The 22,573-nt window shown below is 38.9% G+C and overlaps 3 protein-coding genes across 3 annotated transcripts; 2 read left to right on the top strand and 1 right to left on the bottom strand.

The window, feature by feature from the left end:
• Positions 1-3,280: 3,280 nt before the first annotated feature.
• Positions 3,281-4,471, bottom strand: LOC130724826 (uncharacterized). Its single transcript, XM_057576098.1, has one exon. The coding sequence runs from the start codon at positions 4,469-4,471 to the stop codon at positions 3,281-3,283; it is 1,191 nt and encodes a 396-aa protein (XP_057432081.1).
• Positions 4,472-7,483: 3,012 nt separating this feature from the next.
• Positions 7,484-10,765, top strand: LOC130726681 (uncharacterized). The gene is made up of 4 exons (XM_057577981.1): positions 7,484-8,594; positions 8,697-8,795; positions 9,426-10,060; positions 10,166-10,765. Exons 1-4 carry the CDS (start codon positions 7,613-7,615, stop codon positions 10,676-10,678), a joined length of 2,229 nt encoding a protein of 742 aa, XP_057433964.1. The 5' UTR covers positions 7,484-7,612; the 3' UTR covers positions 10,679-10,765.
• A 4,532-nt stretch (positions 10,766-15,297) lies between these two features.
• LOC130722500 (receptor-like kinase TMK4) lies at positions 15,298-19,374 on the top strand. Its single transcript, XM_057573244.1, has 2 exons — positions 15,298-17,711; positions 18,602-19,374. The coding sequence occupies exons 1-2, from the start codon at positions 15,446-15,448 to the stop codon at positions 19,114-19,116; spliced, it is 2,781 nt and encodes a 926-aa protein (XP_057429227.1). The 5' UTR covers positions 15,298-15,445; the 3' UTR covers positions 19,117-19,374.
• Positions 19,375-22,573: the final 3,199 nt, after the last annotated feature.

The raw sequence follows: 22,573 nt of genomic DNA, 5'->3' as shown, positions 1-22,573 counted from the left end.
TTGGTGATGTGATATGCTATCAAAATCTTCAACGCTTACCTCATCCTCATCATGTTTTACCTGTGGAGGGCTTGAAGGAATCGGTAAATGGTGAAAGGTTGGATCTATTTCTTCTTTTTTTGATTTTTCTTCTTCTTCCTCACTTTCTTCCACTTGTGCTTCAACCATTGCTCTTCCATGTTCAGCTACCATATTAGCTAGCTTTCCCAATTGATCCTCCAAGTTCTTGATGGAAGTCTCAGTATTCCTTTGATTAATCATTGACAATTGCATGAATTGCACCAAGGTATCCTCAAGCTTAGAAATCCTATCCTCTTCGGAGGGATAGTATGTTTGAGACGGTTGATACATTTTGAGAAGGTAGTGATTCAGAAGCTTCTTGTAGCTTCTCCTCTTGAACTAGCTAACTAACACAAGAGATTAGTAGCAACAAGGAAAATTAAACTGAAAACAAAGACTATACACTATATTCACGATCATTCAAGAATGAAAACTATTGCAATGCAATAAGTAATGACACACCTCCCCGGCAATGGCGCCATTTTGTTGAAAGATTTTTACCACAACTGCTTTCAAATCTCTTTCAAGATTCAATTGTAGTATAGTAAAGGGTTTTGTCGTATCCACAAGGAGGTGTAATATTTATGCCGTTCAATAGCTAACAGACTCAAATGATGGTTAACAGAGATATTAGGGGTTTGTTTAAGAACATGAAAATATAAAGAAAGCAGGTAAAGTAGTTGGATTCACCAAGGTAGATAGTTTTGCTGGGATTAGAGTTTCGTTGTTTGACCTCTATGTATTCTATTGATTCACATACAAATATCGTTCTATGAAATTGATTCCTCCCACCATTTCTTATCTTACTACCCAGTCCCCCGGTGTAGAAGATTATCAACTCCCTATATTAACCTTCAATCCCTTGATCGATTAACAATAGTGAGTAGCATTAAGCATAGATGTTTGAATAGACTAATGATCTAACCCTATCCCTAGACCTTAGAATCATTAGATGATTTTACCTAATTCAGATTTAAATAGTTAGTTCCCACCATCCTATTAAATCTAAATTCATGTTCTAGGTGATCAATCCAAAACAAGCATGAAGCACAAGGTAAAAATCAATGAATCATGGAAAAGAAACATATGATTAACTCTAGTTCAGACTCAAGAACGTGTGAGTTCCCTACACAAGTTTGAATCAATCAAAATACCCAAGGGGATCAAACCTAAGATGTAGCATGAAGCAAAAGAGAAAACCATTGATTCTTTAGCATAGAAACATGAAATTTGCATGAAAGGAAATCAAATAGATCACATGAGAATCAAAACAACTAGTTCTAATCCCAACAAATGAAAAATTAGCTATCCATTTCCATGGATAGCTTTACAATCATAAAAGAGAAGAAGAACGATGAAAACCGAATACTTGACGGTTCCCCGGCGATGAAATCGGCTCCGAAGCCTTCTCTCTAGTCTCCTATACCTCCCTTGATGCTCTCCTTCGAGTTCTATCTTTCCCTAAGTGGTGGGTTTCAGTTATGATCCAAGAAGTTCTTGTCTGTTCTGATTTAAATTTTCCTTTTAAAATGGCAAATCTGGCACGACCGCTCTGCCCCTTTTCTTGCCGCTCAGCGCCCTGTTACTTTAGGGATGGGTTTTCTTTAACCGCCTTGAAGACGCTCAGCCCCTTTCTTGGCCGCTCAGCCCTTTTCTGACAGGATAAAAGGAGCTCAGCTGGTTTTTAAAGGGCTCAGCTGATTTTTCCCAAACCTTCCAAAACTCTTTATCTTTTCACCAAATCTTCATCTCTTCACTAGATTCATGTCCCTACAACAACAATTGAGATTGGATCTCCATTTAAACACATTCTAATCAAAAGAGAGTCAATTTGCAAGATAATTTCCATAAATCACATAGATAAGTGCCTTAATAACAATGGAAAACTACGTAAAATTGGCACTTATCACCTCCCCACAGGAAACGACGCAGAATCCTCTCTATTCTCACTATAATCCCCTTTGGTGCTCTATAAAGTGCCATGTAATACAAGGGGATGGCATTCAAAACAGATTTAACAAGTACTAACCTGCCGCTTAGTGACAAATAGCGTGAATTCCAAGTGCCAAGCTTGGCCGCCAATCTATCCAGAACTGGGTTCCAAAACGACAATCTCCTAGGACTACCTCCTAGAGGCGAACCAAGGTACATAAAAGGTAATGATCCAACCTTGAAATTCCACCAATTTGCTGCTAATTGTACCGGTGTTGGGGGCGCTTTCACTCCATAAACTTCTGATTTTCTGAAATTTATTTTTAAACCTGAAACAAACAAAAAAGTTTCTACCACCAAAGCCAACTCCTCATACTGGTTCTGATCGCAATCTGTAAAAAGCAATGAATCATCAGCAAACTGTAAATGATTGAGACGAAGCCCTGGAGCTATTTCCACCCCACATGGGATATCCCTCCCTACTAGCTGATTTAACATGCAAGACATCCCATTTGCTACGATGTTAAAAAGAAGAGGAGAAAGAGGATCACCCTACCTCAAGCCCTTTTCTATTGAGAAGAAATCAGACGGTGAACCATTTACCAAAACCGCCAAAGTAGCTGAAGAAATACAACAGTGCATCCACCTAATCCATCTTTCCCCAAACCCCATCTCTTGTAAGAGGTCCAACAGAAAACCCCATTCAACACTATCATAAGCCTTTGCAAAATCAATTTTAAATAACAAACCTCCTTGCGGCCTCGAACTCATAGAATGGACAATCTCATTTGCAATCAAAGAACAATCAGCAATCTGGCGCCCTGCTATGAAAGCAAACTGATTCTGACTTAGCAGCCTGGGAAGGATTGAACTCAGACGTACAGATAACACCTTAGATAACAGTTTGTACACACTGCCAATCAAGCTGATGGGTCTGTAATCATAAATATGTTCCTGATGATCACCTTTTGGAATAAGCGCAATGAAAGTCGAGTTCAAGCCCTTAACAAGATGCCTTGTATGGTGAAAATCATTAAAAAATTTAATCAAATCTTCCTTCACTAGATTCCATAATTTTTTAAAAAAATCCATGCTAAATCCATCAGGTCCAGGAGCTCTATTTCCATCACAGTTTTTTATAGCCTCCCATATCTCATCAAGTGAAAAATCAGCTTCTAAGAATTGATTTTCTGATTCAGACACCTTTTTCAAGTTCTGATTCTGAAAACAAGGTCTAGTAATAGCTGTCATCCTGAAAAAATTCTGAAAGTGATCCCGCATAGCCTCTTTAATTTCCCTTGGGGTAGTTAAGTCTCTTCCCTGATAACTTAACTGGGTGATATTTTTTTTTTACTATTCTTGCTTTACAGATGCGATGAAAGTACTTTGTATTCCGATCACCCTCCTTCAACCACCGCACCCTTGATTTCTGACGCCAAGTTCTTTCCTCCTCGCGGTATGCTTTCCATAAAACTTCCAAAATCTCCCTCCTCTCCTTAGACAAAGCCTCCGCCCCCCCTTGCTCCTCCATTTCCCCCATCACTTCCTGCAATTTATTCTCTAAGCACATAATTTTTTCCACCCCCCACACCCCTTTCCCCTTGCGCCACTCTCTTATTTTCCCCTTCAGACCCTTTAATTTTTGCTGCAAAATATATCCCGACCAACCTTGGTAAACTGCAGACCTCCACCAGGTTTCGACCACCTCATAAAATCCATCATCATCCACCCAATGATTAAAATAGTGGAAAGGTTTAGGGCCAGAGTCAGGTTCACCAAACACCAAACCTACTGCTCTATGATCTGAAACATTCCATGCATACACAGATTGTGAAATATTCGAAAAAGATAACATCACCTCGTCCGACACAAGCCATCTGTCCAATCGACTCCATAGGCCATCGTTACGACTTGAGTACCACGTGAACTTGCCATTTAGCAGGGGCAGGTCTGATAAGTTGGTTTCAGTGACAAATTGTTGAAAAACCACATCGCCTACATCAAGAACTCCTCCTGAAGACCTCTCCGATCCTAGTAAAACAGCGTTAAAATCGCCCCCAAGAAACACCATTCCTGTATGACTTAGTACGTGTACTTTCAAAGCCTCAAAACATAGTCTACGTTCCGCCAAAGAATGGGGGCCATAAACATTCCCCACCAGAATTGGGTGCTCATAATTTGGTATTTTTACAGACAAAAAAATAAAATTAGTGTCTGTCACCACTGACTGAACTTGAAAGCTGCTTTCCTTCCACAGACACATGAGGCCACCTGCTGCTCCCACTGACTGAACCTCGACATGATTCATCTGCAAACTTTGAGTCCACTGTTCAACTGTCCGTTTCCTCTGTTCATTCAATTTTGTTTCTTGTAATAGAATCAATTCTGGTTTCAATTGCTGAAGTGCTTTTTTGACAGCCTCTCTTTTCATAGTTCCACCTAGCCCACGCACATTCCATGTGAGCCAAGGCCCCGGCATATCAATTGAGGTGGGGGTGATTTTCACGGATTTGAGCTTCTAAACCTCTCAACATCAAAGCTTCTGATCCGCGTGGTTTTAGTCCCAACTCCTTTCCGATCAACCATTCTCTCTGCGAACGCGTTGTCACCCCATCTTCACCTGGAATTGGCTCGAGAAAACCTTTCGGCAATGCTATGGGTTTATTCTTACTCCCTTTTGGACGACCCCTCTGCGAACTTTTTTGAGATGAATTTGTATTTGGAGAATTGAGGGGGGTTGGAGCGCTTGATACTGTAGGTATGATCGACAAGGATTTCTTTGGCGTCTGTGGTTCCTTGCTCTCACGTAACAGCACCTTACTTGATGAGGGGGAAGAAACTCGCCGAACAATTTGATGAGAAGAGGTTCTGATAAAAGTTTCACGTGTTACGTGATTTTCATCTTCTAGTGCAGAAGTTGGCGTGTTTGTGTTGGCTGTACAAAGTCCCAATAAGTTGTTTTTGCTGCTTAGGAAGGGAGCCAAACATGACCTTCTTGTTTGTTGTTGCTGAATATGTTGTGGGTCCCAATAAGTTGCATAAAAAGGCCAACTATAATTCTGACCCAAATCCTGTGAGTTAAAAGAGTATCCTGTAACAGAAAATTTGTTATTAATATTGGTAACAGAATTTTGAAAATCATTAATACAGATTTGATTTTCTTTTAACAGGATTCCTTCTGAATTTAAGTTGCTCCTCCATCCCTCTAACTCCTTCAGCGTATAACCTGATGCCAATAAAACCTGTAACTCCTCCTTGACCTTCTCTTCTGAATTGAATGGAGCATTGATGTCTTTTGAATTTAAATTCACGGTTGTTCCTCCTTGCTGTTCTGTTTCCAGCCGCTGCTGCTCAGCCACTGCCACCGCCGATGAAGAAAGTTGAACGTTCCCCTTCGCCTCGCCAACATCTTGTTGAGAAAATTGCTCTTCATCGTCCAGTTCTGCACCCATACCTGCGTACCTTGTTTGAAGCCCTTCCAATTTGTCTTGCCTATAGAATTCATCTTCTTCATCTGTTTCAACTTTTTGAGCAGATTCAAAGTCTTTTTCTGGCGAAAGTTGAGGGTCAATTGCTTCAAAAGCGTCTCTATCACCATCATCCACAGGATCCTCTTCTGAACTCAGATCGTCCTCCGAATTATATATCTTCACCGGCGTAGACGGCATGCCCTCAACCATTCCATAATCATAAGCAACCTCATCCTTCTCTATCAGGATAATGCTCGAAGTGTCATCCACATCTACTGTCATAGTAAAGCATTGCAGTAACGGGTGGTGCATTCGGATTAGTATACGTGCGAAATCAAACCGATGATGCAATTTTGTTGTTGTATCCTGGTTAACATAAGTTCCCAATCTATTACCCACTGCTGCAAAAAAAGTCTCAGACCATAGCCCCATCGGAACTTGCCATAAACGAACCCATACCATATGTTCCACACCAAAAGTGGACTTGGTGCATGGTTTTAAGTCCCGTAATTTCTGTTCGAGGAAGAATCTGCACTCTGTTAACGTATCCTCCATCTCTGCCTTATTTTCAAATTCTAACAGGACTTCATTGGCTCCAAGCGGAATGAAGCGAAAATTGTACATACCAATCTGTGCAAGTTCATCTTGTATAATGTCAATTGGCTTTGTTTCTAGTGTGCGAGCATGAGCACAGCGTTGATACCATATATCTTTTAATTCAACAGCCGTCAAACGCAATTGACATCCTCCTATGGTGCGTGCAGCCTCCTCTGTTTCACCAACATCAACCTTCTTGGCCTGTGTTTCTCCATGCTCAACATTCTGGACCTGTTCTTCATTATCCTGGTTGATTTGCTTCAACTTAGGCCGCCAAACTTTGCGTTTTTTCTGCAGTAGCTGATCTCTATCCTTCGTGGGGGCTTTCCGTATGTTGGCACCTTTCACCACAAGATAATTTCCATCAAGTTGCATCCCATTGAACCTGCGTATAGCCTCCCTTGCCTCATCGTCAGTTTGAAATCGGACAAATCCGTATCGAAAACGGCGCTGGAATTTCGTTTTGAATTGGATGAAAACGTCTCTCACCCTCCCCACCTTGCCGAAGATTGTTCGCAGCTTCTAAAGAGTGATTCGATCACTCAAGCCGTCCACAAACACTGATACGATCTCCCCTCCTACCTTTTGACCGTGATGCACCCTGTTTTTAGTTTCCTGTGTGACTCTGGAATTGAATTGACCCTTTCCCACCCTTGGCCGAAGATGATGAACGGGATGCTCTGTCACCTGCTGCTGCAATCTTGCATCCACCAGGTTCTGTCTAAGGTGTTCAGTCCACCACGGCCGTGCCATCCACCGGGCTCCTCTGAAGTTGGATTCATTCCTCCACCATTGTTGTCCTACATCCCGTCCTCTGAAATTGGAGTCAGTCCTCCCCCATTGTTGTACAGCACCCTGATGCAAATCTTGTCCCAGCGTTGCCGTCAGTGACCGCTGCTGCGGCCGGCGCCACCGTAACAGTGTTTGCCAACCACTCTCTCTCTCTCTCATTACCGTAACGGTCTCTCTCTCTCGGCTCTGCTAATTAAGTGATTTCATAATCAGTTATTCATCGCTTGGTACAAACTACCGCAATGAGAGAATTAGTTTCTTGCTTTGAGATACCTAAGACCATGTACAATGGTCTGTTGAAACTGATGTTGAATGTTGTTGAAACATGTTTAGCCCTTGCATTGGTCTGTTGAATGTTGTTGAAGTTGGGAAAATGTTGAAACCGTTCAACATTGTTGAGAGGAGCATCCGGAGCCACGTGGCAGCTCCGGATTGGAGAACGCTAGGCGCGTGCAGGACACGCGCCGACAACGCGCGTGGCGTGTCAGTGGGAGAGGAGAGAGAAGACCGAGTGGGTGAGGATGGGACGCGTGGCAGCGTCCCATTGGCCAGCCGGATTTTTTTTTTTAAAAAACTTTAAACTGAATTATCTTGTTGAAATTTTTTTTTTTTTTTTTTTTACCAAAATTCATAACTTTTTTTTCTCTATAAATAGAGACTTGGTTTGATAGATTTGGACACAGAAAAAAAAACCAAGTTTTTCCCCATCTTTATTATCTCTCTCACCATCTTATTATCCTTCTATTAGCATTTGTTTTGAAATGGATCCCAACAATCACCATTACAACACCCAGAATTCTTCAAGCTACCCAATTTCCAACCAAAATCCCAACAACTATGAAGATCCAAATCAATTTTCTTACCCACGTCCTCAAAATCCCACCAATTATCAAGTCCCACATCAATTCTCCAACCAACGTCCTCAAAATCCAAACTATTTTCAAGTCCCACATCAATTCTCCAACCAACATCCTCAAAATCCAAACTATTATCCAGATCCAAATCAGTATTCGAACCAGTCATCATTTGTTCCAAACTTTCATCCATCTTATGGATCTGTGAGATATCCATCTCAAACACCCCAGTCTAGTGGTTATATGCCAATGGTTAGTGCAAATTTTCCTAGTGTTGATGGACCGGAATTTCCGGAATTTTCAACACAAGTCAATCTTGGTGACGGGTCAGCTGATAATGAAGTCAATGAAGTCACTCCTAAGAGCAAAAAAACGCATGCACCCGCATGGAACACTGCACAAAATATGGTGCTAATTAGTGGGTGGATTAACTGTGGAACAAGCAGTGTTGTGGGGAAAAACCAGAAAGGAGAAACATTTTGGAGAGATATTGCTGAGTATTGTAATGAGCATTGCTCATTCGATCCTCCGCGTGATGGAATTGCATGTCGAAACCGTTGGAATTATATGAACAAAATACTGGGTAAATGGATTGGCGCTTATGATGCCGCTAAGCGTCAACAAGGAAGCGGTTGGTCGGATAATGATGTTTTGGCAAAAGCGCAGGAATTATTCGCATGTGGGAAGAATGTTCAATTTACTTTGATGGAAGAATGGATCGCTCTCCGTGATCTACCACGTTTTTGTAGTCAAGTAGGAGGAAATGGTGGCTCAGCAAGTAGTGGATCTAAGAGATCTCACGACAGTGATGCATGTGGCTCAACCACTATAGGATCAATTCCTCGTCCAATAGGTAGGGAGGCAGCTAAAAGAAAGAATAAAAAGAAAAGTAAAGAACCTGTCGTTGAGGAGAAGGGGAAAGTTTGGGTTGAATACAAAGATTTGAAGGCTCAAGAGATTGCACGAATTGATAAGCTAACAATGGTGCAAGAACAAACTAACCAATTGATGAAAACCAATTTGTATCTCAAGCTAAGTTCTGAAGAGGATCTCGATGACCGTAAGAAAGAGCTGTTGAGTAAGTTGGCCCAAGACCTATTTGGTAATTAATTTCAATCGAGTATTTGTCTGTATTCGGTCAAACCCGCCAGTGGTGTCAAGTCTGTGGTGTTTGCTTTAACCATTTGTCAGTGTTGTCGTCAAGTATGTTGTGTTTGCTTTAATAATTTGTCAGTGATGGCAAGTCTGTAATGTTCGGCTTTAATGTATGAGTTATTGTGTTTGAATATGTTCCACTCAATTCGAATCTACTCCTTTTCCGATTATTAACTCTAGTGGGTAACTTGTTTCGAATCTGTCAGTGGTGTCAAGTCGGTGGGGTTTGCTTTAATAATTTGCCAGTGGTGTCAAGTCGGTGGGGTTTGCTTTAATAATTTGCCAGTGGTGTCAAGTCTGCAGTGTTCGGCTTTAGTGTATGGGTTATTGGGTTTGAATATGCTCCACTCAATTCGAATCTAGTCCTTTTCCGATTATTAACTCTAGTGGGTAACTTGTTTTGAATCCGTCAGTGTCCACCATTCAATTTACTTATATATATGGATTCATAGATCAATTTATGTACTAATATCCAAAACCTCTTACTTTCTACTTCGAATTTCACAACAAATGGATCCTTTTGATCCTTTTGAGAATCCTTGTGAAAATCCTTTTGATATTGCAACATACCTTCAAAATTCTCAACTTGAAGAAGCTTTTATACTCAACCAATTAGGGTTGGGTCCAAACCAAAATTTGGAAGATAGTGCACCTCGTAGAAAGTATGTCCGTAGAGATCATGCAGCAGCAAACCGAAGGCTAATTGACGACTACTTTGTCAATGAGCCTACATATGACGATTCAATGTTTCGTCGTCGGTACCGGATGCAAAAACACGTTTTCCTTCGAATCGTTGGGGACCTTTCAAGTAGTGATAACTACTTCACCCAGCGAGTTGATGCAGCCAAGAAAGAAGGTATATCACCCTTAGCAAAATGTACCACAGCAATGCGAATGTTAGCATATGGTGTGGCAGCAGATGCAGTCGATGAGTACATCAAAATAGGAGGTACTACAGCACTGGAGTGTTTACGTAGATTCTGTAATGGAATCATACGATTGTATGAGCACGAGTACCTGAGAGCACCAACTCAAGAGGACCTGCAAAGAATACTACAGGTTAGTGAACAAAGGGGGTTCCCAGGCATGATCGGGAGTATTGACTGCATGCACTGGGAGTGGAAAAATTGTCCTAAAGCATGGGAAGGTCAATTTACTAGAGGGGATAAGGGAACCACTACAGTTATTCTTGAAGCAGTTGCATCTCATGATCTATGGATCTGGCATGCCTTTTTTGGATGTCCGGGAACGTTGAACGACATAAACGTTCTAGATCGATCACCAGTGTTTGATGATGTGGAACAGGGAAAGGCTCCAACTGTGAGTTTCATTGTGAATCAACGTCCCTATAATATGGCATACTATCTAGCTGATGGTATCTACCCTTCTTATCCAACTTTCGTCAAATCGATCAGACTTCCTCAAAGTGAACCGGATAAGTTGTTTGCACAAGTTCAGGAGAGATGTCGGAAGGACATCGAACGTGCATTTGGAGTTCTTCAAGCTCGTTTTAAAATCATCCGTGAACCAGCTCGTTTGTGGGACATAGCTGATTTGGGTATCATTATGAGGTCATGCATCATATTACATAATATGATTGTTGAGGATGAACGAGATACATTTGCTCAACGTTGGACCGATTTTGAGCAATCTGGAGAAGGTGGATCTAGTACACCGCAACCATACTCGACCGAGGTGTTACCCGCTTTTGCAAATCATGTGCGTGCTAGATCCGAGTTGCGTGATTCGAACGTTCATCACGAACTGCAAGCAGATCTAGTGAAGCACATATGGACAAAGTTTGCAAATGCTTCGTGATGGAAGATGATTTGTATCGTACTAATTACGTTATTTGTGTGTTGTGTGCTTAGTTTGTTGTCTTGCATTTTAAGTTAAGAAAATAAAATAAATTATTGTGTGCTTCGTTTATCGTCTTCCATTTTTTAGTTAAGGAAATAAAATAAATTATTATCTATATTAAAAAAAATTAATTCGTTAAGTGTTTATTATTTAATTTAATTTAAAATAATAATTGTAATTTTATGTAAATAAAAAAAACAAAAACATAAAATTAAATAAAAATATGAAATAAAAAGTGGTGGGGTAGGGTGAGTGGTGGGGTAGGGTGTTGAGAGAGAAAACCATTGGAGTGGGTATTTGTTGAAAGTGTGTTGAATTGGAGAGAGAAGATGATGTGGAGTGTTGGGAAGATAAAAAGTGGTGTTGAATGGGAAAAACTTGTTTACACCATTGTACATGGTCTAACAAGCTAAAAAATATAAAATAGTTGATTAAGAATGTAAATAAGAATCTTAGACAACGCGCTAGTGGAGGGTCTCTTTCTAGTCTGAACTGAAGTGTCAAAGGGAAGAAGAAATCTAGTAAGCAACAGTTGGCATTCGTGGGGCCACAAGCCTGTCGAAGCCACGTTTACATTTATTCGGTCGTTGCCTTCAAAACTGATTCAAATCCAGCAGTTTTCTCCAATTACTACTCTGGAGGTGGGGCCTTCACTCGCACAGTTCATTTCCCACGGTTTTCTTCCTTTTCCATAATCATGTCATCACCAAAATGCACCAAACAATTAACAAACACACAGAAATTGTGTACTAAAATAACATTACTATACCTTTCAAATTAAAGAAAAGAAAAATATCACTAGTAATCATGAGTGTTGACAGCCCGATTCCTCCCATGCATTATCCCACCTATTCAGTTTGTTTATTTTAGCTCTAATATCTATTCAAGATACAGAAGCTCTCTCTCTCTCTCTATATATATATATATATATATATATATATATATATATATAATTGCACTTTTGGTCCCCACGAATAACAAATGTGCATTTTTTGTCCTAAACGTTTGAAAATAGCAGAATCAGTCACACACGTTTGTCTCCGTTAGCGTTTTTGGTCCCTCCGAAAATTCTAACAAAAGTTACTTATTGCATCCCCATTTTACTATTCTCACCCCTCACTAGGACCAGAAATGCACATTTATCATTTGTGGGGACCAAAAGTGCAATTAAGTTTAAAAAATAAAAAAACCAAGAAACCCATCAACCACTTCTTTTTATTCTTCTTCTCCCAATTCCCATCTCTCCTTATGCTATGTTACCTGTCCATACCCAGGTGTAGTTTCATCATTAACTTCCAATGAGAACCTGTAAGAAAAAATAAGTATAAGTTTGAAAACTAACACTGCGTATCTCACATGTTTGTGCATGATGAGTACTTGCAGGCCCTGGCAATAAAGACTTGCAACCATGTGTGTGAATGGATAAAAGATGTGGAAAATGAAATATTTTTGCTAGGAGCTAGCCCTTTTTCATGGTGATTCCCATACAAATATTGTAAGCATGTACAATAATTTTAATTTAATACAATGATGCCAACAAGAAGTGGAAACCATTGTGGATCATTAAAAGGAAATATTTCTCTAATCATTTAAGAACTTGATGGAGAAGAAGAAGTGGTTGGTGGGTTTCTTGGTTTTTTTATTTTTTAGACTTAATTGCATTTTTGGTCCCCCACGAATGATAAATGTGCATTTATAGTCCCAGTGAGGGTGAGAATAGTAAAATGGGGTGTAATAAGCAACTTCTGTTAGAATTTTAACGAAGGGGACAAAAAAGGCTAACGGAAACAAACGTGTGGGACTGATTCTGCTATTTTCAAACGTTTAGGACAAAAAATGCACATTTATCATTCGTGGGGGACCAAAAATGCAATTAAGCCATATATATATATATAAATCAAGGGAGATCAATGCATTTTACAAGTTAGAGGGAAGGTCAGTATAATAATGTTAAACTACTGGGAAGGTGAGTGAAATATCCCAAAAAAATTATAATTACATTGAAATATAATGAGTTTCAAAATAATCATACTAGAAAGTCTCCTATTTGTTGTTTGTCGCTTGAATGGACGTTTAAGCTTTAAGAGTTTTTTCGAGTAGAAAAACGGGAACCCTCTTTACATACAAGGCCTTATTTATAGACTAAATAATCTAACTATTTACAACAGTCAACTAACTATGTTACATCACATGTTTTTAACATGTCTTCAATGTTTCCTGAAGTTTCCATACGTTTTTTGGCTCGTTCTTCTTTTCACATGTATGGTATGTATATTATTATTTTCCCGCTTCAAGCAATTCAAATTCAAATATCTTTGACTCGTTTTTTAAGAAAATAAAAAAATGACTGTCTTAATTCGTAAACTCATGTATTTAAACTAAGTTATACATTGGATCGAAGTCCATAAATTATGCTCTCAATTCAACCCTAAGATATTTTGGCCACTCTTCTGAGTACAGTTTATTTCACATGACTTAACCAAATTCTATATTTCTTAGTCTTTACTATTTCTCAAATTTAGATTGAAATAATCATCTTTAAAATCTTTCGATCTCAAATCAAGATTTGGTGAAATTTTATGCTAACACTAGTTCACTCTCTCTTTCCTCCTCCATTTTTGCCTCATCACCTATACTAGCTAGAAGGCTGAATAGCTTCAAAGCCATCGTTTGTACTCTATCTCATATTCCACTTTCCATCGGAGTTCGATCACACCCAAGCCACACATAAAACCAAAACTTAACAAAGGTTATGATTTTTTTTTTTGATCTTGTATGTGCTATTTTCACAATGGATCTAGAGAAATTTCGATACACTAACTGTTTTTTATATTTTTATATATACATGAAAAAAATTTAATTTTAATTTTAGTGTATGTAAACATAAATCTTATAACAACCATCCTATTTATACTTTATGATGACATTATATTTACGAATTTTAAATATATTAACATTTATGGTGAAATGTCAAATAAAATATAAAATGTAAAATATTTTATAGTCAATCATATTTTTAACATATTCATTCTGAAAAAACAGAAATCAAAGCAAACATAATAACATATTCTTGAAATCTTAAAATTGAAAATGGAAAAAATATTATATTGTGCAAATAAATCCTCTGTCAAATGAGCTGACGGTTCACGCCCATGATTACACATCTAATAAAGACGAATAATGTTACTCACACACCTCTCTTTTGAGGTGTGTGAGGTGGAATGATGAGAAAGATAGGAAGAAAAGAAAAAGTAAGGGAGAGAAAATATGAGATGTGATAGATGGTAAGAGGAGAGAGATAGAAACAAAAAGAGGTGGAAATGAAGTGTTTTAAAAATGAGGTGTGTATATATCATTACTCAATAAAGACACCTTTATTAATGTTTAAAATAATGCATAATAAATATTTAGATTTTCTTTATCTAAACATTCTGACCTCATTTAACGGCGAATTCTCTGGTGCCCCAACTTTTTTTATGGGTATGGTACTTGAGTGATGTGGAATACTCAAATATCTACATCTCTAATAATTATTGTTATTATTGTTATTAATATTAATAAGAAATAAAATTTAATTTAATTATACAAAAGCCCCTGAAACTTATGGTGTAAAATTTTAGCCCCATAACATCTTAACATTTGGGTTTCTATCTCTTCCCCAAACACGCATCTGAAACCTGCAGAAACCATAATTCGATTCTAGATCTCCTTCTTCCATTCCCAAACAGCAAAATCAACATCAACTCTCGCCTCCACAGCCCTACCTCGCCTCGCAATAACACCCAACCCCTACGTACCAACTCCTCGTATGGATGCAGCGTGCTTCAACTGGCTTCCCCGTTCCCTCTTCGACGAGATCTCGCGCGGCGATTTCTTCCGAGAGGTTCGTTCATGAAAAAAAAAATCACTTTTGTTCCTCATTTTTATCCGCCTGATTCTTTTCTCTGTGTTGCGGCTGTGGCGGCGATCGTGCGGAAGCATGGGTAGTCTGATGTGATTGATGTCTCGGTGTTGCATATCCCTGTCTAGAAGGCAGCTATTGCACTTGTTCCGTCTTTCTTTGTGTCTTATTTCCTGCTGATTTTGGTTCTGAAGGGTGGGTTTTAGGGTTTGAATGGTTGAAGGGGCTTTTGGGTTTTCATAGATTCTGGTTTATGGGATTTTAGTGTGAAGGGTTTCTCAGTTCTGTTCTGTTTTAGGTTTGGAAGAAAGAAGAAGATGAAGAAGATTGAAAAATTGAAAACGAGTGAGACTTGTGTGTTGTGGTTCTTGTAAAGAGTTCTGGAGAATATGAAGATATTTTTGATACAATTAAGGAGAATATGAAGATGAACAACACTTAGTGATTGAAATTAAAAGAAGCACGTCATTACAGAAAAAACTGGGGTCTTTACATAATTAGTTAAAGATTAAGGATATATTAGAACACAAAATAAATGTATCTAAGGTGTCTTCATATTATTGGTACAAATCACTCCTATACATACACTCATTTAAAATTTTGGGTACTAGAGCATGCACCTCATTTAACAACCCATTTTAAAAAATCAAAAAGACAAAAAAAAGACCATAACTGCCACATGGAGTTAGCTTAGTTTTGTTGTCAACCAAACCCTGTCTTCTTCTTCTTCTTTCCATTCTTTCTTCATTCATTCACTTCTCTAACAAACTCTCTCTGTGTTCTGTTGTGTTGTGTAACTGTGTTCCTCATTCCCCCAAATCTAAATGAAAACCCTACTTTCTCTCTCTACCCTCCTCCTATGGTTCTCTCTCCTCTCCCCCACCACCACCGCAGACGACGGCGCGTTCATGTCAAACCTTGCAAAAGCGCTGACTCCAACTCCCTCAGGGTGGTCGTCGTCGAGCTCATTCTGCGACTGGTCCGGCGTGAAATGCGACTCCGGCCGCGTCACCGTCATCGACCTCCGCTCCAACTCACTCACCGGAACACTCCCTACCGATCTGAACTCGCTCACTCAGCTCAACACGCTCTCTCTCAGAAACAATCTCCTCACCGGCGCGTTTCCCTCACTCGCCAACCTCACACTCCTCAAAACTGTTTACCTCGACACCAACAACTTCACCTCCGTCCCTGATGGTTGCTTCTTCGGTCTCACGAGCTTGCAGCAGCTCAGCATGACCGACAACATCAACCTCAAGCCATGGACGATTCCTGCTGAGTTGACTCAGTCCACCAACCTCGTTGAACTGGATCTCGGAAATGCCAACCTCGTTGGTTCGTTACCGGACATTTTCAGCTCCTTGGTCAGCTTGCAGAGTCTCCGCCTCTCCTACAACAACCTCACCGGCGAGTTGCCGCAATCGTTATCCGGATCCGGGGTTCAGTTCGTGTGGCTCAACAACCAGAACGATGGGTTTGGGTTTACTGGTTCGATTGACGTGCTTGGTTCAATGACCCATTTGACTCAGGTGTGGCTACAGAAGAATCAGTTCACTGGTGCGATTCCTGATCTCACGAACTGCACTGGTTTGTTTGATCTGCAGCTCCGGGATAACAAGCTGACAGGTGTGGTTCCGTCTTCGTTGATGGGTCTTGCTAGCTTGAAGAATGTTTCGTTGGATAACAACAAGCTTCAGGGTCCTTTTCCTTCGTTTGGGAAAGGAGTGAAGAACACTCTTGATGGGATTAACAGCTTCTGTCAATCTAGTCCTGGACCTTGTGACCCACGGGTTACGACTTTGCTTGATGTTGCTGCGGGTTTTGGGTATCCGTATCGGTTGGCGAGTTCATGGGGTGGGAATGATCCTTGTAAGGATTGGAGCTTTGTGGTGTGTGCTGGGGGGAAGATTGTTACGGTGAATTTGGAGAAGCAGAACTTGACAGGGATTATTTCACCTGCATTTGCCAAGTTAACTGATCTGAGGAAATTGTATCTTGGTGGTAACAATTTGAGTGGCTCCATACCTGGAAGCTTGACGGGTTTAGCTCAGCTCGAGGTTCTGGATGTGTCTGATAACAATCTCTCTGGAGAGATTCCCGAGTTCCCGGGTGACAAGGTGAAGTTCAATTATGCAGGGAATGTTTTGCTTAGGAGTTCTGGAGGCAGTGGTGGTGGTGCAGGCGGTGGAACCACTCCCTCCGCTGATGCACCAAGTGGAAGTCGGTCTGGAAAGGCAAGTGGGTCTTCCCTCTCACCGGCGTGGATCGCGGGTATTGCCATTATTGCAGTGTTCTTTGTTGCGGTTGTGTTGTTTGTGTTTTGTAAGTGTTATGCCAGAAACCGGCATGGGAAATTCGGTAGGGTTGATAATCTTGAAAATGGAAAAGGCAACGTGAAAATTGATATGGTGAGTGTCTCGAATTCCAATGGATATGGCGGAGGTGGGGTTGCGAGTGAGTTACAGAGCCAGGCCAGTGAGCCTAGTGACCGTCAATTTTTTGAGGGTGGAAATGTTACTATTTCAATCCAAGTTCTCCGGCAAGTTACCGATAATTTCAGCCAAGATAACATTTTAGGGAGGGGAGGATTTGGAGTTGTTTATAAAGGGGAATTGCATGACGGAACTCAAATTGCTGTGAAGAGGATGGAATCTGGTCCAATGGGAAGTAAGGGAATGAATGAGTTCCAAGCAGAGATTGCGGTGCTGACTAAAGTTAGGCATAGACATTTGGTTGCTCTGTTAGGATACTGCGTGAATGGCAATGAAAGGCTTTTGGTGTATGAGTACATGCCACAAGGGACTTTAACACAACATCTGTTTGATTGGGGTGAAAATGGCTGTGCTCCTTTGACTTGGAAGCAAAGGGTAGCAATAGCTTTGGATGTTGCAAGGGGAGTGGAATACTTGCACAGCTTAGCTCAGCAGAGCTTCATTCACAGGGACTTGAAGCCCTCAAACATCCTATTGGGTGATGACATGAGAGCAAAGGTTGCAGATTTTGGGTTGGTTAAAAATGCACCTGATGGAAAGTATTCGGTCGAGACACGTTTAGCTGGAACATTTGGATATCTGGCACCTGAATATGCAGGTATTGAAAGCCTTTGATCATAAACTTGTCTTAATTTTAAAGCTCTTATCTATTTCCTTATTGCATTGCACCTTAATATAATTGGTTCCGATTCCTATCTGTTTTTGAACTAGCTGTGTTGTTTTCTATTCTTCTGTTGCAGTTAGTTATGCATTGTTATTTTTCCTGCAAAATTTGTCGTTTCCTTATAAATCTCCATGGTGGATTGTTTCATGGAACATAATGAGTTTTGCCATTTATTGATAGACTACAAGTTAATGCGGTCAATTGTCCTTTTTGATTTCTGGTTGCTTTAAATCTTGGATTACTGTGTGAGATTTTGCTATATCTTATATAAAGAAAGTATTTAAGACAACCTATATGCATTTTCTTTTTTGATAAGCCAAAATTGAATTATAGGAAGCAAAAAGGGTGCTTCAACCCTTACAAATAAAGCTAGATGATAAAGGGGCTAGCTTGAAAAATTACCACCATCTACCATTAGGTATCATCTATCAATAGGCAGTAATATATATCAGCATACATTTAATATCTTAGGAACTTAAGAAGTATTTAGTACTTTCATTATTTAGTAATTAAGAGGACTAATTTGGAAGATTTAGAATAGTTCCTGTATTTTGTTGCTGATTGATGTTGATTCCCTTGTGCCCTGACTTGTCTTTTGTTACAATCATGCAGTGACTTCGACATTCCCACTAGCATACATTTTTTCATTTTTAAAATCATGCCCTGAAATTTTGCTCTTTCATGACCTGAATATTTTTTTTTCTGTAGAACTAAATAGGTTTAGCTGAGCCAGATTATTTTGGCATCAAATGTGATAGGTTGCATTTGCTTTTGTGCTAGCCTATTCCTTGACTTATAATTAATGTAATCTTGTTTCTTGCCAGCTACGGGAAGAGTGACAACCAAAGTAGATGTTTACGCATTCGGAGTAGTTCTGATGGAACTAATCACTGGTAGAAAGGCATTGGATGATACTGTGCCTGATGAAAGGTCACACCTGGTTTCATGGTTCCGAAGGGTGCTAGTTAACAAGGAGAACATCCCTAAGGCAATTGATCAAACACTGAACCCGGATGAAGAAACCATGGAGAGCATATACAAAGTGGCTGAGCTAGCAGGCCATTGCACTGCTCGGGAACCATACCAAAGGCCAGATATGGGTCATGCAGTGAATGTCCTGGTTCCTATGGTAGAGCAATGGAAGCCTACAAGCCATGAAGAAGAAGAAGGTGATGGCATTGACCTTCACATGAGCCTTCCTCAAGCTCTGAGAAGATGGCAAGCCAATGAAGGCACTTCCACAATGTTTGATGACATGTCCTTCTCACAAACTCAATCTAGCATTCCTGCTAAACCTTCAGGATTTTCAGACTCCTTTGATTCACTGGATTGCCGGTAATAAAAACCAAATAAAATAGAGACCACGTTTAATTGTATCACAAGTTAATTTTTTTTTTTTTAAATGATGATTTTTTGTGTTCTTGCAATTTCTTGTTGTACAAGTCTGATGTCATTTATTGATTTTTTAAAGCTAGTGTATTGGTTTAGTGGATGGTTGGGTTCTTAGATGGGGAAATTATAGTGTAAATACATACATTCCTTTGAGCATTGTTTGTGCTGTTGTCTAATTAAAAATTTAGTTATGCACTTTCAGACACTTTTTTAATATTTAATTAATGTGATAACTTCCTCAACTCTCCATTTCCAGCAGCTCAAGTGTCATGCTGTTAATTGGGAAAAAGTATAAACTGCATGTGTGGAATTGTATTTATTTTGTCTAAATGTTGAAGGACAAACACTTAGATAATAGTAATACTACTTTAGATAATGTTTTGTGTTGGCTAATATTATGACTTTCGTAATATTGATATGACAACTGTCCTAACTCAGCTCCAATTTGTTTCAAAAAAAAAAAGCTCCAATTATATGAAACGATAGCCCATTGTTTACGTGGAAAATTGCACAACGTAATTCCTACACAAATAAATAAATTCAAAGAGCAATATAGATAGGACTTTGATGAGGTCCCAAGGATGTGGATTTTTTTAATAACTAAATGAACTTAAAGAGCAATATACTTGTTTTTTGGTTGGTTTATATATTACTATGGTGCTTATAAAAAAAATATATATATTACTATGGTGCAGATTTTCGTATGGTCCTTATAAAATGAACCAAATTAATATTAAGGACCCGGGGTGCATTAGTTGTCTTACTAAATTTTGTTCGTTCCAAATGCTTACTTCCGTTACCATCATGTCCCGACATCAATTAACTCCAATGATGCTTTACATTATTCCAGGAATTTATTCAAAGCTAACTATGGAATTTAGTACGCGTCGAGGGTCTCTTTTGCATCATTTAATTTTATCTTTATTTTATTATCGTTGATCCTCCTCTTATCCTCTTCTTTGGCACCGCCTTCATGGGCATGATAGAGTGACATCTCATATCTTTTTTATTCATCAATGATTCATTATATTATTCTGATTTCTACTTCCTAGCTATTTCTTTCTGTCCGTGAATATATTACTATTTGTTGTGGCGGTGGCTGACCTAACCTTAATCTCAGTTGATGATCGATGATTAGCATAAAAGTTGGCGCATGTTACGGTATTTTACAAACTGTATATGCTAAGCTGAAAGGTACTTGGTAACGAAAGCACATGCTGCGGGGTCTATTTGCGAACCTCACATGCCATGATTTGACCTTATAGTATAGTAGAGAATCTAGTTTGTTATTATCATGAGGTATAGAGAATAGACAAGTGAGATGATGCTCTAATCTTGTGTTGCCTCCAAATGGATAGTGTGGGGACGAAAGGTCAAAGAGAATAGAAGAAACGGCAATGAAAACAAATCCGTTATGATTGACTTTGTGGTAATTGCCAATTGGTTTGTAAGAGATTTTGTGTGTATTAAAAAAACTTAAATATATTTTTACATTAATAGACAAGTGATTCTAAAAGAATGAATTCTCTTTCTTAGGTAACCAAAAAATACCAAAAACTAGTGAATTATTATTTTGTGAAAGAGGATGTTATTCTAGAAAAAAAAAAAGTGAATGTCATTTGTTGCTTGATAGGGATATTACCCCCTTAGTCACTCTTTCTATGGGAGCGCCCCGCCTTAGTGTTTTCGTTTCTGGGGCATGTCTCCTCATTGTAACAAAAAAAAAACGGTAACACACGTTACCACTAATATTTAGAAAAATAATTTAAATTCAGTCAAGAATATATATTTCTTTTTTATTTGATATTCAAACAAAGGAACATTTTTCCTTTTTCTCAAACTAAATAATAAAATAACGTTGTTTTACACTTGTTGGCACTAAAATATTAATTACTTAATTTCACAATGTTTTTTCAGTAGATTTTTTGGTTACATGAGGAATTGGAAAACATAAACAAAACTACTCTACTTCATCTCGCAACAGCAAGGGAATCAAGTTGGAGGAGCAGAGGTGCCAAGTACGACACGACGAGCCATTCCTCACAGCCTGATGAGCCAATAAATCCGCTGCAGTGTTGGTTACTTGAGGAATCTGAACCATGAGCACCTTCTGGTCCCTCCGGAGAAGCGCGCGAACCCTAATTATAATCATCTCAATGAAATCTTATAATTAGGATTGAAGGAGTAATATAAGTTCACGTAACGCAAGCTCGTTGGTTTACTAACGTAACTTTGATCTAAGACCACGTGTTAATTACATTTACAAAATGCAAATCCTAATCTGAAATCTTTTGTGAAACATTCAAAAAAATTCCTGTCTGTGAGATGGCAGAAACCAAAAAGCTTTTTGCTTTTCTCAATGTACTTGAAGCCTTGAAAGGAAAGTAATACAACTGGCAGTAGCTGATTCCTTAACCAGTATGCACTGGATGTCTGGATGTGAGATTGCAGTATATTATTTTCGGTGACCCTCTCGCATTTTTTATAGAATAATAATTCGTGCACACACCTTTTTCACCTTATATTTGATAAAATAGAAAGAATAAAAAAGAAATAAATGATATGTGTGTTAGAAATAATAGGTGATATGATAGGTGTTAGGGGTGAGAATAGTTCAGGCCGTTCGTAGGGGCTTATGACCTAGCCTATCACAGTTCACAGGCCCAGGTCAGGCCAAACTGATAAAAAGGTAAGTAAGGCTTATGCTTTTGAAAAGTTTATTTAGTTAAAAAAGTCAGGCTCAGGTCATTCAACAAGTCTTATAGGCTAGCCTATTTAGGTAAATATGATTAGTATAAATATATTTTAGCATTGATAATGTTTATATATTAGAAATTTATCATAATATCTTTATATTATATATTTATTGACATTTTTATATATTTAAGAAAATTGACTTATATAATGATTTAAAGTTATAAGTCTACATAGAAATAGATATATGACGTATTTAAATACCTTACTATAAAGTAATTTTAAACTGACTCTCCGACTCTAAGAAACCAACATGATCTCGTTTAGTTTCATCTCTACTTAGTAGCTTATAATATTATAAGTCTGATTGTTGAAAAAATTATTTTAGTATAATTTAACTCATTAGCTTATAAGCTGGATAGTTTCTTTACAGATAAGTTTGTTAGCAAACGTAAAATTCTTGTTGTGATACGGGGTCTTTAAATAGGCTATCAGGCCAAACTAGGCTTTCGGGAAGGTCAGGTCAGACTCGAAAAAAGCCTTTAACATGCCGCAGGTCAGACTCTCAGGCCTTAAAATTTTTAAACAAGTTAGGCCTATTTACGCAAAGCTTACTTGGGTCCAGCCTATTCCCACCCTTAATAGGTGTTAGAAATAATAAATTTGAATTCCACACACCACAAAACCGGTTTAAAGCAATAGATGTGTGT

The sequence above is a fragment of the Lotus japonicus genome, chromosome 6, assembly GCF_012489685.1.
Source record: "Lotus japonicus ecotype B-129 chromosome 6, LjGifu_v1.2".
NCBI classification, from domain to species: domain Eukaryota; kingdom Viridiplantae; phylum Streptophyta; class Magnoliopsida; order Fabales; family Fabaceae; genus Lotus; species Lotus japonicus.
The sequence above is the reverse complement of the archived record's forward strand: the minus strand, read 5'-3'. Positions and strand labels throughout refer to the sequence as shown.